The sequence below is a fragment of the Eubalaena glacialis genome, chromosome 3 (genome assembly GCF_028564815.1).
Source record: "Eubalaena glacialis isolate mEubGla1 chromosome 3, mEubGla1.1.hap2.+ XY, whole genome shotgun sequence".
NCBI lineage: Eukaryota > Metazoa > Chordata > Mammalia > Artiodactyla > Balaenidae > Eubalaena > Eubalaena glacialis.
In genome coordinates this window covers 91,529,478-91,547,186 of record NC_083718.1, presented here as the reverse complement: position 1 = coordinate 91,547,186, position 17,709 = coordinate 91,529,478, and the positions used below count along the sequence as shown (strand labels likewise).

Sequence of the window (17,709 nt, the reverse complement as noted above, 5' to 3'; positions counted from 1 at the left end):
ATCTGTGCTGTAGTCTGTCATCTGTGAAGTTAACCAGACACATCCCCTCAAGAAAACAGCATTACCACAGAAATTGACCATAATAAAAATATTTCTAAGCCTGGGATAATGACCCACATTAACAGTGAGTTGTTCATTTCGTTCGAAGGAAATCCACTGCTGTGACTAGTTCACAATGCAGGCCTTTTCCCTGGTCCTTGTCTGCATGGTGAGCGTGGCACAAATGCTCTGTTGTTCCCACGGCCGTGAGGGGAAATGAGAACAGTAACTTGTGACCTAGAAGGCATTTTGGATTTTTTTTGGAAATATAAAGAAAAGAAAGTGAAATTTGTCCAAATTCGGTAAGGAAATTTGTCCAAATAAGGTAAAGGAAATATGTCCAAATTTCTCTACTGTTTCAAATTAAGTAAATAAGAACCTAAATCCGTTATGAGGATCTCCTTGTGTTTTATTGTCTTGTGTTCTCTTAGAAGGGGCCTGGATACTTTAAGAAAGCCCCATAGTATAGTTCTATTTATAACCATGAAATTTCTAGTCAGAGAAAAAAAAATTCAGTCCCCATTGCTCACCATGGTCGCTACTAACCTGTCCTCATGGATGACCATATATGGCATGAAGTTCCCCCAGTCATTACCACTGAGCCAACTCAGAGCAACTGTCTTAATCCTTTCCCACCTCACTGCTGTAAACAGAGCAAATCCAGGGTGGTAAGGACCAGAGGGAACCATGGCTGAGCCGAGTTAATTGAAGGATGTGATGTCTAGAAGTAGGTAAAGTTTCCTTGTCCTTTTTGCTTTCATCCCGTTCCCCATGTCCTGGGACTGCCATTCTGTTACGTTCTCCATGCCCTAGACTGAATCTGAGTACTCAGCAGAACCTGCCCAGGGCTGCCTAATGCCTCAAGGTTTCCATGTTCTACAACCATCCTTCACCCTTCTCCCAGCAAAACACAGATTACTCATGGACTCGGTGTTAAGAAAGCCATCTGATGAATTCATCTTACTATTCATGTTGAAATGAAAGTATAACCTTTTCAATTTTTTGCCTCATTGGTTCATGTGACCTTTTACTCTCTTTCTCACAGTCATTTCTTTTGGATGTTAAAACAAAAAGTACCTTTTTCTTTCAGGTAATATGATTTTAAAGGTAGTTCCACCTGTATTCTTAGCTTCTAGTGAGTTTCAGAATCATTGTCCAGGGCCATCTATCTTTGCTTTCCAGAAAACCCAAGGGAAATCCCCTAGCATTGGTGTTCTGGAATCTTCTTCAGGTTTGCCTATTCCTAGACATTAGGAATTGGCATAAGGTAAATATTAAGCTCTTAGGATCAGATTGGCCTAAAGCTATGTAATACTCTCACCTAAAAATGAGCTGTAAAGGGGTTAAAAACAGAATGCAGTACCTAGCCCTTCTCTCTGCCTAAGGAGGGGATCGGAGCTGCAGATTTCTTGCATACAAGGCATACCTTTTTTTTTTAATTTAGTAAGTCATTTATTTGTGCCTAGTTACGAAATAGCACAATAATAATTATGCCTACAGTCAAATGCATCCAACTGACTCTATGGTAAATATTATTAACTTCTAGCCCTAAGTTCTTTTTACTTAATTCTTCACATTTTCTTGCTCATACATATGCTCATTGCCTTACAACTTAGAAACTTGGAACAACTCTGCCTTGCAGTGAGTCGATGATACTATGAGGAGTCAGCATGGTTTGTGTAGAAACATCCTCTGGCCTTTGGAAGAAGGAAAGGGGTCTTTTATAAAAGTAAACTGGGTATCAAGTGAGAGTTTCAGAAAGGTATGCAAGACAGGTCCTATCTGAGTAGTTTTTATTTTTATTTTTATTTATTTAGTTTTGTAAATTTATTTATTTTTTCTTTTTATTTTTGGCTGCGTTGTGTCTTTGTTGCTGTGCCTGGGCTTTCTCTGGTTGCGGCGAGTGGGGTCTACTCTTCGTCGCGGTGCGCAGGCTTCTCATTGCAGTGGCTTCTCTTGTTGCGGAGCACAGGCTCTAGGCTCGCGGGCTTCAGTAGTTGTGGCATGCGGGCTCAGTAGTTGTGGCTCGTGGGCTCTAGAGCGCAGTCTCAGTAGTTGTGGTGCACGGGCTTAGTTGCTCCGCGGCATGTGGGATCTTCCCGGACCAGGGCTCGAACCCGTGTCCCCTGCATTGGCAGGTGGATTCTTAACCACTGCGCCACCAGGGAAGTCCCTGGGTAGTTTTTAAAAGGAGTTTCCACATTTCTTCAGTTTCTCACAGCAGATTGGAATGAATCGCCTTCAGTGCTCCCGCCATACTTTATAGAAATGTCGTCATTGTTGGCATTACTGGATTTCAGCCTCTTAATAGCAGGGCCCGTTGCCAGCACCCAGCACAATGAGGCTGCTCACTCTTTCGGGACCAAAAGCGTCCCTGATTTAGTCCTGAACCCTCTGGCTTCTGAGCCACTCTGGCCTGGAAGTGAACCATGTGCAGCCAGAAACAGCCCAGGCTGTACCAGGATGGGAGGTGGTTGGGCTTCAAATGAGACCATGGTTGTAGTCTTAAGATGAAGCTCATATACTTAATGCACATGTCTCTCTGAATAGAAGGAAAGCAATCATAGGACACCTATTTTGTGAATTTCTAGCTCAGTTCCAAGGAAGGGGATCCCACATTTAGATGCCCATTTGCACACCAAGAACAGGATTTAAACAGAAGTGTGAAAGAGGATCATGAGGTGGCATTGCTTTCTTCCAGGTCCTATATTTAATGCCTCTGTGCACTCGGACGCGCCATCAGTCATCCGGGGAGATCTCATCAAATTGTTTTGTATCATCACTGTTGAAGGAGCAGCCCTGGATCCAGGTACTTCTCTCCATCCTTCCCCTTCTCCGTATTTCTTTTTTAAGTGTTTCTCATATCATCCCCACTATGTTACACAGATGTGGAGGTCAGGGATTGGATTGGCTGTTTATTCCCAAACTGCCTAGCTCGGCAGTATTCAGTAGGTGTTTAATAAGGATGTGTTGAATGGATGCAACTATCTGTTTGACGATTTGGAAACACAACCAGACATTTGAATGTGTTCTCAGGGTGATCTAGTGGCCGCTTCGGGGGCTGATTCAAGCTCGTTTGCAACCTACTGGCAGAGTCCGGCTCCCTCGCTTTTTGTCTTTCATTCATTCATTCAGCTATTTATTGAACTCCTATAAACAGGTGCTGTTCTAGTTGCTGGAAATAAAGGAGTGATCAAAATGCACCATGTCTGCCCTCATGGAGCTTGCAGCCTAGTTAAGGAGACAAACAAGAAAGAAATCACCATATGATATAATATCAGATAGCAATTAACACTGAAGAAATACAGAGCAGAGGAAATGAGTAGCAAGTAACCACGGGGAGCTATTGTAGTTTAAATTCTTAGGAAACCTTTGTAAATCTTTTCTTTGCAGAAGATACTAGTACTGCCAACAGGATACCTAACAGTTGTGGGCCAGCAGCCTTACACTTTTTCTGCTTGGCCCCCTTAGTACCAGGTGCTGTTCTTCTCACTCGTACACCCTCAGGGTTTGAAAGAACATTAAATGCACGTAGGTGTGTCTCTGTTGCTGAGCAAGACTGTACCCACCTCTGCCTTCTCCTAAAGAGCCCGTGGAGACCCTGACTCACTGCCTGGGGGATGCCCATGCCCTGACCTTGGGTGTCTTTGTACTGCCCACCCCATCATAAGTAGAGCCATGGCCTCACACAGATTTGCACCTTAAAAGGCCAAATTGTGCAGGGTTCACTAAGTTCTGTGCAGAGACCACTGGATGTGTGGCCCTGGGGTGGAAACTGGAAGCAGGTCTTCATTCTGTGTTAAGGGCAGGCTGTCAGCCAAGTAAGGGTGGGCTGTATTGGATCTGGCGTGACCAACAAGAGAGGGGCTCGGGCCGCCACCCCCTGAGGTCCGGCTACTGCAGGGACTCCAGCTGAAGGTTCAGGTGTGGCTAGTTCAGGGTCAGCAAACCTTTTCTGTAAAGGGCCCAGGTAGAAAGTATTTTTGGCTCTGTGGGCCAGATGATCTCTACAGCAGCTACTCTACTCTGCTATTGTAGAGGGAAAGCAGCCGAAGAGAGCAATGTAAACAGATGGGCCTGGCTGTGTTCCAGTGAAACTTTATTTACAAAAACAGGTGGTAGGCTGGATTGGACCTGCAGGCTGTAGTGTACTGACCCCTGGACGAGTTGATTGATACCGAAATTGACTCTCAAAGGGGACTTGAACGTGATTGAGCTTTAGAGGTAGGAAAAAGGAGAAGAGTTTGTGGAAGATGTAAAGAAAGGAAAAGAAAAAAACCCATCCAAAACAACAGAGGGGGTCAGCTCTGTCCTGGGGGTTAGGAAGGAGGAGCCTAGGTCTTGACTGAGCCACCACTTCTGTGGAGACTGCCAGGAAGGGGGGGTGGGCGGGGAGATCCTTTTCCAAAGTTGGAATAATGTAATACCATTTTTACCCTTAAATCTCATTTATAAAAAACTTTAAAAAGCTCATTTATAGAGATATACAAAAATAAATCATTTAAATGCTCTTTCTCGGTAAATTGATGGGTCACCAACTGTGCCCTTAATATAAGTCTTTTCCTCCAGTGTAATTGCAAAACCTATAGGTAGCTGTTATCTTGCAGATCACAATTTTCCAGAACTTTGCACTCTTAGACTGCATGGGTGGAAGATTCTGAATAATTAAACACAAGTCATAATTTCGTTTTTCCTCTCGCATCTTGTGGGCTGTGAAGGAATTCTCTTCTGGAAAGGACATGTGGCCCAAGTGGGCCGAGTGCCAAGGCAGGGGGAGGGGCAGGGGCAGACCACGGCCCTTTAGAGGTGGTGTCTTAGGTCAGGTTCCCTAGAAGCAAAGCCTGAGACCAGCGTGCGAGTGATTAATTGAAGATGTGCCCTCAGGAGGAAACGATGAGGGAGTGAGGGAATCAGGATAGAGCAGGGAAAGAAACCAGGCAAAGATCTTCAAAACAAGTCTAACTCCCTGTGGAGAGCTCCAGAACATGGGTTGTACCACAGAGTGTGACCTCCTTGAGCTAAGGGACTGGGCTGTTATATCCCCCCCCACCCCAATTTGTCAATCATTGTCCATAGTGAATGGCTGGGGAGGGGTCGTGTTTCTTCACCTCCGGGGGTGGCTCTCCAGGAGGTGGCTTCTGTCAGCTAAGGCCAGTCCTCTGGAGAAGGGTACCGGTGTGAGCGCTTAGCTGCCAGCACCTGCAGCATCTGGGGGCCCAGCGCTCCAGCTGTTTGGGGCGGAACACCAGGAGCATCTGCTGGAGGTGGCAGTACCCTTCCTGTTACAGCATCTCTTTAGTACAGAACGTGTGTGTTGAACTGTGGCGGTAAGGATGTTCATGGCGGCCAACTTTTATTGAGTGCTTACTATATATTCCAGGTGCCGTTCTAAGCATTTTGCAAAGCTAACTAACTATGGGTGCTATTGTAATTTCCTTTTCCAGATAAGGAAACTAAGTCACAGTGAACTTAAGTGACTCACCCAGGTCACTAGGCTGACAAGAGCCAGTGCTGGGATTCTAGCCCGGGTCGCCTGACCCTGCAGCCTGGCCACCACACTGTACGGCACAGCGGGACTGGGGTTAGAGTCTGGACACAAGTAATGGGGACACAGCTGTGACTCTTTGCCTTCAGTAACCACCCGGCGCCTGCAGGTGACAGCAACACTGAGCTAGTTTTCACTGAGGACCTGGGAGTGATCTGGGGGCCCACTCTGCCTGGGCATTATGAGGGTGTGAGGACGTTGACCGCACCCCCTCTGCCCCCAGTGTGTTGGTCTTCTTGCAAGAGATGACCCTCACCCTCAGAACAATCAAATGTTGTGCTCAAGGGCCACGGTGGGTCGATGGGGAGGAAAAAATAATATTTTGGTGCATCAGAGTAGAGGGCTGACATCTCATATGTAGAGTTGAGATTTGCCTGTGGCCCTTAACATTTTTAGAGTGAGTTGAAAAGGAATTATCATTTGAATAATTTTTTAGAAATTCTTGCTTTGGGGGATTTCCCTGGCTGTCCAGTGGTTAGGACTCCGCGTTTCCACTGCAGGGTTCGATCCCTGGTTGGGGAACTAAGATCCCGCGAGCCATGTGGCGTGGCCAAAAAATAAATTCTTGCTTTCAGTTTTGCTTATATTCTTTTTTAATACGTAAGAATCTGAATATAATTTATTTGCCTTAGAATGTGCTTTTTGAGGTTATTAGTGTATTTTTACTAAGTGGATGTTACTTTTTGTTTAACAAAAATTATGTTATTTAACATGTGTATAGAAAGCCCCATCAGGCGAATGTAAGGTAAAGCAGTGTTTGTGGCCTCCCAGTCCTTTCTTGCCTGCTGGGTGACTCTCAGACCTGACACAGCTGGTATCACTTGGTAGCAGTCAGAAGAAGAGGTCAGGGGTTTAGGATGTGCACTCTACTTCCACGTTCTATGAGAACTACCACTTGTGCCAAAGCCGTCTTTCTCTTATGCCCATATTAATTTATGTGAGGCTGTTAGAACCTTAATTTTGCAGAGTACTTTACGATTCCGCAGCATTACTCACTGGGACTGTTAAACTGTGTTCAATTTTCTCAGCTTGACATTTTTTTCCTCTTGTTTTGAACTTAAGCACTTCAGGGGCAAAAAGAATCACAGCGAACAATAAAATCTAAACTGTTTACAACTCTCCATTTCGTATGATTCACTTTATGTCCATGTCATTCCTTACGACTTTCGTGTCCTTCCTGTCGTGGGTTCTTCTGCCCGAAATGCCAAAGGACCCTGCTTTCTTTGGGAGACAGAGCGTTCGATGTCACCACATACCAGCCTTTCATCCCGTGTTCTCTGGAGGAGACAGTTTGGGACTGTGCTCCTTCAGCTGGGTAGTGGCAGTGGCGTGGTGAAGAGGGTGCATTCTGGAGCTGGACTCCTGGGTTAAGCCACGCGCTCTGTGACCTCCTGGCTGTGTGACCTCAGTTATTTGGTCCCGCCACAGAGTGGGAAGTGTGACAGTACCTTCATCATGGGGTTGTTGAGAGGATTCGGGGAGACCCAAGGCCCGTAGAGCCGTGCTGGCCCACAGTCAGGTTACGGGCATGTTAGCCGTACTTGGTACTTCTGCCTGTGGCACTGACCCCAGCGTTTTGGCTTGGTCATCCATAGACGACATGGCCTTTGACGTGTCCTGGTTTGCGGTGCACTCCTTCGGCCTGGACAAGGCTCCCGTCCTCCTGTCGTCCCTGGATCGGAAGGGGATTGTGAACACGGCCCAGAGAGACTGGAAGAGCGGCCTCAGCCTGGAGCGCGTGAGCGTGCTAGAGTTCTTGCTGCAAGTGCATGGCTCCGAGGACCAGGACTTTGGCAACTACTACTGTTCCGTGACTCCGTGGGTGAAGTCACCCACCGGTTCCTGGCAGAAAGAGGCAGAGATCCAGTCCAAGCCCATCTTTATAACTGTGAAGATGGATGGTAAGAATGACACGCAAATAACCCTCTTGGTGTTTGGGGAATGTCTTCTCTCCATGCTCTGCTGCCGCTGACGGGATCCAGGTTCCCACCCTGTGAGGAATGTGCCTGCTTTCTCTCTAGCCTGGCCCGGGCCTGTACCCAGAAAGAGCACACACAGCCCTTGCTGTTTTCCCAGCTTTGGTATCGTGTGTGCTGGAGCTACCACTGGGAAATGATTTTTAAGACTTACTGGAAAGATTTTCGATGCTTTCTCTAAATTCTGTACACACCCACTTTGCTGTGTCCTCGGGTTGGCACAGATTCTGCCAGGCAGGGGCAGAGACCAGATCAAGAGAGTGGGTCCAGGTCTCTAGGAGGGGCTGCAGGTGGGTTCCTGCCCCTCTTGTCCTCCTACTGGTTCTGCTTCTTGGTAAAGAGGGTTCCTCCTGGATGGGAGGGGGAGCTCCCAGCCTTGTTGGCCCACACTGACCACCACGGTCAGCCTAAAGCGCCATGGTCAGCGGGCCCCCTTCCCACCACTCTGCTCCCTGGCCTCCCAGAGTGTGGGCAGTTGTTCCTTGGTTAATGAGAAACATGTCTTCTCTGCAAAAAGTGTCAGAGTAAACGTTAACTGAAAACACTCGTGGAGAGAATTCAAGTCCAGGTGCCACCAAGGATTAAGTAGGAGCCTTTGAGTGTCTTCCCCTGATGATGTGTCAGTTTGGCGGAGACTGGAATTGGAACCCCAGCTCTTCCACAGGTGACTTAGCCTTTCTAATCCTTCGTTTCCTCTCTTATTAAATGGGATGATAATCTCTCCTGGGGCTGTTGTATTAAATGTCAGGCAAACAACCACAGTGCCAGCCTCCACCCAAGGCGTGCTGGTACTTTGGGGGACGGGGACGTGGGATTTGAGGGTGTGGGATCTAAACAGTGTTTGTGCATTCCTGCAACTTAGTCACTTATACCATATTTGCCTCTTAGAAATGTCTTGCTTGCAGTCACTCCATATGAAAACCCAGATTTACTAAACAAGTAGGGAGTGATTATTCACTTTGCTAGATAATTTACTATAGTGTTACTTAAAATAGCTCCCCTAGTACACTTCAGTTATCTGATGCATAGAATTGATTTATGTATGGTTTTTTTAAGGATGCATCTGCTGCCGAATGTGTGGTGCCCTTATACTGACTTTTAAAAATCAATCTCCTGCCAAAACCCTAAAAAGCAAGTTGACATTCAAAGACATTGAAGGAGAATCTTTTTTTTTTTCTGGCTTTCCGCTGCCTTCCCGCACAGAACTGGGTGGGGAGACATTTGCTCATTTTTTGGACACGCATGGCCGAGCTACTCTTGTCTCAAGCACCACGCCAGGTGCTGGGTACAGGAGGCATGAGGTCAGATCCCTGGTGGAGACGCCGTGGCAATGGAGAGGGGAGGCGGCGGTCTTCTCCGAGGCCCCCCGCCCCTCGCATCACTGACCCGTTCCCTCTGGTCTTTCCCTCCCAGTGCTGAACGCCTTCAAGTACCCGCTGCTGATCGGCGTCGGCCTGTCCACGGTCATCGGGCTCCTGTCCTGCCTCATCGGGTACTGCAGCTCGCACTGGTGCTGTAAGAAGGAAGTCCAGGAGACCCGGCGGGAGCGCCGCCGGCTCATGTCCATGGAGATGGACTAACCGGGGCCGGGAAAGGCCGGGACACAGGGACGGTCGAGGAGAAGAGGACAGTGATCTTTTAACGTGATGTGTGTTACACTAAAAACCAGTCCTCTCTAATCTCAGGTGGGACTCGGCGCTCTCTCTTTTCTGCATGTCAAGTTCTGAGCGCGGACATGTTTACCAGCACACGGCTCTTCTTCCCACGGCACTTTCGGATAGAACAATCGAGTGTGTGTTTTCCCGACGGCGGCTTTTTAATGGTTAACCTCTGTCTAATTTTTTTCTCCTACTGGTTTATAGATCTCTGGCTTGTGTGCGTTTCTACCTTTTGTTTCGAGGGGTTGCGGTGAGGAAGGGGTGAAGGCGGTCAGAGTTCTTTGTCTCGGGTGAGAGCGGAAGGGCCCCGCTTGAGAGCTGGCTTCTGCATCGGAGGCACGTACTGAGAGAGCTGCTAAAGGCGACCCTCCACCCCTGCCGAGGGACCACACAGACCAGTGCTGAAGGCTAATTTGTGGCTTTGACTACCCTCCCCCACCCCCTATTTTCAGGGGGTTTAGACCACATTTGAAATCTAAACCTGCAGTCCGTAACTTCCTATCGAGCCCAAATGCATTTTGTTCTCTTTTGGTTTTTTGCTTCTCTGCCCCCTTTCCATTTCTTTCGTATCTGCTTTATGTGCGAGTGCTGAAATGGCCCTGGAATTGAGAATTTGGCTCTCCACCAAGCACCTTATCTTGCCACCTTAGCCTTAAGAATGCGTATGAAGAAAAATGCACAGCCACCTCTGTCCAAGGCAGTAAGAAGGCCTGCAAGGAAGAGGAAGTTGGGGACAAGGAAAGGAACAGACAGTCACTTCTGTAGTTCGGAGGCCACCGTGCCTCAGGGGGCCCTGGGGATTGCAGAAGGGGGATCCTGGGAGTTAGATGTCTGGAGCTTGTGCCCGGAGGGTCAGTGGTGCCAGGGGTGTGTCAGGCGGAAGAAGCCACCTCTATTCTCTGTCCCGCCCTTTGTGAGAGGCAAAGGCCTTGTGGGTCTGCAGGGGGAACCACAGACACCCCACATCCTTCGTGGGCTGCGTGGGCTCCTTAATGTGGAGGTGAATTGCTGCTTGCAAGACTGACTTCACGGAATCAGAAATTACCTGGAAGAACCATGCATTTTCTATGACCTTTTCAGTCCTTCAAGTCTTTTTAAAATCCCCTGCAGGGGGTTAGTGAGAAAGGGCATACTCTGTGGTATGTTTGCTTTCCTATTAGGAACACAAAGGAAACCCAGCAATTTATATTGCCATGTGAACAGCCTACAAAGTAGATCTGAGAGCAGTCCGTTTTGCCTGATCACTCATACCAGGAGAAGGACAACGGACCCAAAGAGATCTTCCGCTCCCCGAAGTGTCTCCCCCTGCACAGCGCTGGCTTTTCGGAAGCATCCCAGTGGGGTTTCCTGAGGCTCACTGGTGACTCACGCCCCACATTGCAGTCCTCTGTGCTTTTATCCTGGCTCTGAAGGATCTAATACTGCTCTGTCTTCCAAAGGGGAAAAAGATTCGTTTGTTTTGAGCAATAAAGTAATACAAAATGATGGCCATTCATGTGCTGCTCTTTGTCACAATGGGCCAGACAGCCAACTCCTCGGGCCCACCATCTTCCCCTCCACTTCCCTCCCTCTGTCACCCACGATTCGTTCTGCACTTATCACCAAATCACCCCCAGGATGCAAGTTTCCACCGAATTTTTTCCTTTTGGTTTTGCCCACAGAGGGGACCACTCACGTGATAGAAACTAGATTTTGCACTAATGGTAGCAGCACAAATGAATTCCAGGCGTAGCATCTGTGGCGGGAAGACGGGCAGCAGGTCCGCCCCACCAGAGCACGGATGACTAGAGGAAGGGAAGGAGGCCTTGATAGCACTAGATTTGGGTGTTTCCTGCATGCCATTTCCTAACTGGGCCGCTCCAGAGGAGGTGGTCACAGGTGATTGTGCAAACAGGAAATAGAAACAGGTGCTGTGTTAGGAACAGCCAGTGCCCTTTGAACCCTTGCAGTTATCATGCCTCCTAAAAGAAGATTCAGGATTGTTGTAGTACAGGCCCGTGGTAGGAAGAAAGGGTACTTGGCTTTGGATGTGACCAGGTGGCCCCAGGTGTATGTAAAACCACGGATGGGTCACAGCAGACACTCAGTGGCAGGAAAGGTGACACGTGCTCATACACTGTACCTTTTGCTTTCAAACTGCTGTTGCAGTTCAAGGCTGGGGCTGTTAAGGCATTGACCGCCCGCCCCCCTAGCCCCACCCTCTGTCCACTGGGCTGGTACAAAGTGGGGAGAAATCCCAGGGCATTGTACCAAGGGCCTCCTTTCTTCCAGGGGCATAAACTTGGCTGGAATGTGTGTCCTGTTCAAAGTGTGAGATGTACTCTTTTGTTGTACCAAATAGGGCCCCCACTAAGTGTTCTTCTGGAAGAGGTTCCCTCCAGAAGCACTGGTATGAATGGAAGGACCCAGCCACGATTCACACAGATGAAATTGCACTGCTTAACACAAAGAAACGATAAAAAGTTTGGCTTTTTTTTTTTCTATTCATAAAAATATCCCCAGAAAGAACCTAAGCTATGTTCCGATAGAAGCCTCAAAATTACTTTCAATTGTTTACTTTATAATGTTTACATACACTTTTCACTTTTTAAAAAAAAAGAAAATCCAAGCTCTGACTTTTTAACAACTTTTCAGGTTTTTCATGGGACGGTGGAACTCTGACTCACCAACTGGATTTAAATCTTAATTTAGAAATTTATTTATTTGTGTGTTTTCTCCCCTCCTATCCACGTGGCTTTCCCTAAGATCCTCGTAAAGGTGGCCCCTCCTGCCCAGACCCTTGCCTGTTTTCCCTGGTGGCTCTTGCTTCTTGCTTTGCAGACTGCCTGCAGCCATGATTTTGTCACTGACATCTGTGAGCCAAAGACTGAGCCTCTCTAGCAGGAATAATAAGCAATACTACACAACTTGCTACTTTCAGAAACTTTTTTTAGCTTCACCGATGACAACAGAGGAAGAAGGGAACTGGGATTTGGGTAAGTTCTCCTCCGCTGTTTGACCAAATTCTCAGTGATAAATATTGTGTGCAGATCACTAGGAGAAAAAAGTTGACTTTCTTTCTTTTTTAGCGTGGCACATATGGATCTGCTGAATTTTACGTAGACAAAGAAAGGGTCCTGTGTATTTTTGTCCATATCCAATGTTATATGAACTAATTGTATTGTTTTATACTGTGACCACAAAATATTATGCAATGCACCATTTGTTTTTTTATTTCATTAAAGGAAGTTTAATTTAAATTGAAGTTGTGTGAGGCACTTGATCTCTGAGGCCCTTTTATCTCCTCCGCATGAGGGGCTGTGACTGAATTCCGGTTGCAACTCGGGCACCTTCTGTTCTCTTGGAATCCTATGAAAGCACTGTAGATTTTCACCAAAGATCAAAGAAGAAATGGATTTAACAGGATCAATATTGAGATTCTCACCGAGTGGAAAGGTGAGGGCCAGGATCCTGTTGCTGATGGATGGTCTCTTGGTCTTTCCATGAATTCCCATGACCTTATAGGACTCCTGTCAGGAAAGAGAGAAGTTAGAGGTTGTTCCTCTCTGCGGATGAGGAAACACACCCAAGTTCTGTGACCATATTGTGCCTGGGACAGAACGGCTTTTCTGACTCATGACCCAGTCTGGAGCCAAACTAATCCAGAAGGTGCTCATCCCCGTATTATATAAAAACAGTGCTTTCCCCCAGGCCACTGGCTTCAGGGACCTGCACAGCAGGAAGTGCTGGGAGCCCCACCTCCCTGCTGGCCCCTGGAGCAGCCGCTCAGCCTCGGCTGGGCTTCCCCATGTGTGTCCTGGGCAGGGACCACCTCACTTGTGAGGTCTTCAGGGGCTGGGTCTGTGTCCCGGTTACTAACCTTGGCCCTGATCCGGGCCTATAGAAGGGACTGGCGGTTTATAAATGCACAGTTAACGTCCTGCCGGGAGAGTAGCCCGACACTGCACACTTCTGCATGAAGACGGAAGACTCTGCCCACATCACAATGCTGACACATTCGGAGCTGGTCTTCAGCAGTCCCATACCTATTGCTCAGCCTGTTCCTGCCTCAGTTTATATTAAAAGTAAAACAAAAATGTGCTTGCACACCTCCTGTGGCCTAGGCCTTGTGCTAAGCACAGAAAACCTGCCACTTATGTCCTTTCCTAGAGGCCTTCGCAACCTGCTGTTTGCTCGTTCTAGAAACCTCTTTCCACCTGTTCCAACTCCTACTTCTCCTTCAGGTCCCAGGGAGCCTTTTCTGCCCCTCTAGGCTAGGAGAGGAACCCCTGACAGATGCTCTGGTTGTCTGAAGGTGGCCCGAGGGCAGGGACCCCTCACCACTGTGACAATAGCTAACTAACACTAGGATGCTTAGATGTGCCGTACACCTGGGCAAGTGCCGCAGGTCACCCTGGGGTGACTACAGCGGAAGACTTCTTACCTGCTCTTCATGTAACGAGATCTTCCAAGTAACAGTCACTCCATGTCCTGTTACCCCCAGACCAGTGTGTGTAGCACACTGCTTTAAAATACAGGTTTTATTATTATTTAGGTGAGGCAGGGCCAGCGGATCGGGAGATGACTGCCATTGAAAAGACAGTTTGTTACACTCACAGATTCCAAGAGGGAGGGTCATGCCACACAAAAGGGGGCCACACGGGAAAGCACCAGGGTCCCTCAGGCAGCAGAGGGAGTAAGGGAGAAGCATGGGCAATAGCCTTTGTTGGGGTTTTCACAGGAAGGAATGGGCATGTCAGAGTAAGCAGGCTTAGGATTGACTCGTTTGGATAATTTCAGCAGGTTCTGGGGCATAGGGAGTATCCCTTGTTATCTGGTGTGATGAGAAAACAGCTATTTTGAGTTGCTGCCTAGGATTTTACAGTATAATAGCCCTGCTCACAGCCAGAGCCTGGACATTTAGATAAGGACCTGAGCTTAGGGTTCCCACTTTGCTTTTCCTGGGGCACCTTTTAAAATAACCACTTTGAGTTGAGCCTGCAGCCTCTGCCCCAACCATCTTATAAGTAATAGGTGCTTGTTACCCTGCTGTTTATCTCCTGCTTGCTGGACACCTGGGACGTCGGAGCACTGCCCTTCCTCCTGCTCATTGGCACCCCCGACCCTGGTTTCTGGGATCTGTAAGTAACGAGTCTTGTGACTTGACTTTGTGTGAGTGTATTGAAATTGCGCCTTCAATCAAAATGACCCGGGGGTTTCACTTCCTCAGGGTGGAAGTTCAGATGCTGAGGGAGCCACTGGCTGACCCCATGTGGGTGGCTGGTGCCTCCTCGTTCAGCAGGTCGTAATCCGCATATTCTTAATTTAATACACCAGCTATTCCCCTCTCCCCCACCCCGCCAACACATCTGGTTCCTGGGCTTGGGGTGATCAGAGCAGGGGACAGCGGTCCTGAGCGTGAGAGCCTGATGGAGGAGGTGGAGGGTGTGTGGACTCCAGATTGGTTGGTTTGCACATGGAAGGCGTGCTTACAGGCAAATCGGAATGATTTCCTTTCTCTAGGAACTGGCCAGCTGTGGGAGGGGCAGTCTCTCCAGGATCAGCAAGGTCCTAGGTGTCAAAGCATCAAACACCAGAAATAAAATGACATGATTAATATACTCACTGCTTGGGGCTTATACACCTGGGTGGCTCAGCGCCACTGGGGTTGGGGGGCGGGGGGTGATGCTCATCTGAGTCCTCTCTGTTCTGTTTATTCTCTAGCCTGTTTGTGCCACCAGCACTGGTTACTATGATTACATCATTTCATTGAATAATATGTAAACCAATGAAATATGAGTGCCAAAGAAAGAGGTGTTGATACAATAAGATGAATTCTCTGGAAAGACTAGATAGAGGCAAATTGCTTTTTTTTTTTTTTAAATGCTATCAGTTTAGGTCCAGGCAAAACAACTATAAAAGATTGATGGGAGACAAATCATAAAAACCTGGGAGGATCTGTACTCCATTGGCTTCACAAGTGTTTTTAAAATTCTTACTCCATTTTAAAGAAATCAGACCTGAAAGTTGGGGGACTTCCCTGGCAGTCCAGTAGTTAAGACTTCACCTTCCAATGCAGGGGGTGTGGGTTCAACCCCTGGTCGGGGAGCTAAGATCCCACATGCCTCACGGCAGAAAAACCAAAACATAAAACAGAAGCAACGTTTGTTTTTTTTTTAAGACTTTTTTGGGGGTTTGTTTTTAAAGAAACTGCATACATCATTGGAGACAAACAATAATTTAAATACCATGCAGTTTCTGTATGTACAAAACCTAGGCCATAGAAATCCAGTTTCATTTGTATTCTGTTTACACCGTCTTCCTCATACAGCCGTTGTCTGTTAAAGCAGAACACAGGAGAGTGCTCTGATACAAAGACAAACTATGTACAGGCACCCAGGAAGCAACTGGAAAAAAGCAACTGGTTTGGGGATCAACAGACAAATGGGAAAAAAGAGTCATTTAAGGTGACCTTCGCCCACTGGCTGTGCACAGGGAGAGGCTGAAATTCCGTTCACCGAAGCACACACCACAATTTGCATTCAGCAACTATAGATACACGTAAACAGAAGCAAAATCGTAACAAATTCAATAAAGGCTTTAAAAAATAAAATAAAAAATAAAACAAACCTGAAAGTTGTAGCAAAAGACATAGGTTTGGTTTATGCAAAAAGGTGAGGAGACTCCAGACAGCAGACCTATACTCAAAGGAAAGCCCTGGGCCTGTGTTAAGAGATTGGTGAACAAATATATATGTATATGAGGTGAAAATAAAATTGTTAAGAAATATGTGTCTTTTTATGATTCCTGTCTTTACCGGACTTTTCTGTTAATTGATCAACTAACAGCTCTAATTATGAGTTTCTACTGTTACTGTCCCTATTCTTATAGATGAGGAAATTGAGACTTAAAGAAACTAATTTGCTCGAGATTTGAATGCAGGTCTTTCTGACACCAAAGTCTGTACATGTTCTAAATCACTATACGAGCTACAGTGCCTGACTATTTTAGCCATTCAGTATTTTTTGAAGAGATAGAAAGATGAGTAAGAACTGGCCCCTGCCCTTAGGAAATTCATGGTCTTGCAGGAGAGGGAGGCATGTAAATAATTCATTTTATTACGTATAGTAAGTAAAATTATAGGAGTTCACTGACGGAGATAGAGGAGGGAATGGTGAACTTTCTAAGGTGTCAAGAAAGGTTTCGCATAGGAGATGCAAACCTAGATTTAAAATTTTTTTAATGAATAGGCATATACCAGGTAGAGGGGGCTCTAAGCAGAGGGGATAGCATATACAAAGTTAAAGAGAGAGGATGGTAAGATACGTTCAGAGAAATACAGAGGTTCTGTGTCTGAAGGGTGAGGTGGTAGGAGAGAGTTCTCAAGGGTCAGCTCGTAAAGGTCAAGTCAAGGAGTTTGGACTTGATCGTCTAGAAGTTTGGGGGAGCCACTGAAAACCTTTAATCAGGACAGTGCATGGCTCTGTTTGCATTTTAGATTACTCTGGTGGAAGGGGCCGGGGTGCAGACAAGGTTGGAAGATCAACTGCATTAATCCAGGTGAAAAATCGCAGCTCTCAATTGCAACAGCAGCAGGTAGAATGAATTCATTAAGGATTTTAGGAAAAACTGGTAGGACTTTATAACTAGATGTGGAGTGTGGAGGCCAGCCATGGGTCTGGGTGGACGCTGGTGCAGTCAACCACAATGGACAATACCAGTGAAGAAGAAAACAATGATTTCAGCTTTGGACGCAAGTTTGAGTTTCCTGCAGGACCTTCAAGTGGAAATGTTCGACACAGCTAGATAATTGGCCTGGAGCTTAAGGGAGAAGTTGGGGGTGGAGACAGATTTGTGATCGTCCTTATACAGGTGGGGCATGAGAGGCAGACGCAGCGTGAGGAGCAAAGGGCTGATGACAGAAGCCTGGAGAAGGGGTCCATCGAGAAGACGACTAAGAAGGAACTTCCAAAGGGGAGAGAGAAAATCGCAGCCAGAGCGTGCGATCAGAGAGGGTAGGAAAGAATTCCAAGCAGATCTGCCAATGGTCGGTCATACCCTTGTGCCACAGAAGGACCAAGTCAAGGGAGAGCTGAGCAGTGTCCACCTCTGTGACCTTGGATGTTTGGGTGGAGCCAAGCCCAGATCGTGGTGGGCTGAAGTGCCAGCCAAGTTAGGAAATCAAGCAGAATACAGAACACCGGGAAACTGTCACACATCTGAAGAGGGGAAGGAAGAGGAGGCGGTTTGAAACTAGGGTGAAAATGTGGCTATTTAATAGGGTAGGAGGCACCTGAGCTGCTTTATGGGCCAAGGAAGCCATGAAGGGGCAACTGTATCTCAGAGGTTCACCCGTACCCAAAGCCCAGGTAAAGTGAACTTCCTATTCCTTCTCCTTTCTTCTTTTCTTTGGGGCCTATTCTGAGCCCTCCCGTTGGGTCTTCGTTTCTGTGCGAGGGCTTTCTCCGGTTGCGGCAAGCGGGGACCACTCTTCATCGCGGTGCGCGGGCCT

General features: G+C 47.3%; 1 protein-coding gene across 1 annotated transcript in view; it reads left to right on the top strand.

The window, feature by feature from the left end:
* The window catches only part of PTGFRN (prostaglandin F2 receptor inhibitor), a 75,385-nt gene extending 64,682 nt beyond the window's left edge, over positions 1–10,703 (top strand). Inside the window, exons 7-9 of the mRNA XM_061183629.1 lie at positions 2,741–2,848; positions 7,180–7,485; positions 8,974–10,703. Coding sequence (XP_061039612.1) covers positions 2,741–2,848; positions 7,180–7,485; positions 8,974–9,140 — 581 coding nt within the window. The 3' untranslated portion in view covers positions 9,141–10,703. The remainder of the gene's footprint in view (positions 1–2,740; positions 2,849–7,179; positions 7,486–8,973) is intronic.
* The last annotated feature ends 7,006 nt before the right edge of the window (positions 10,704–17,709 follow it).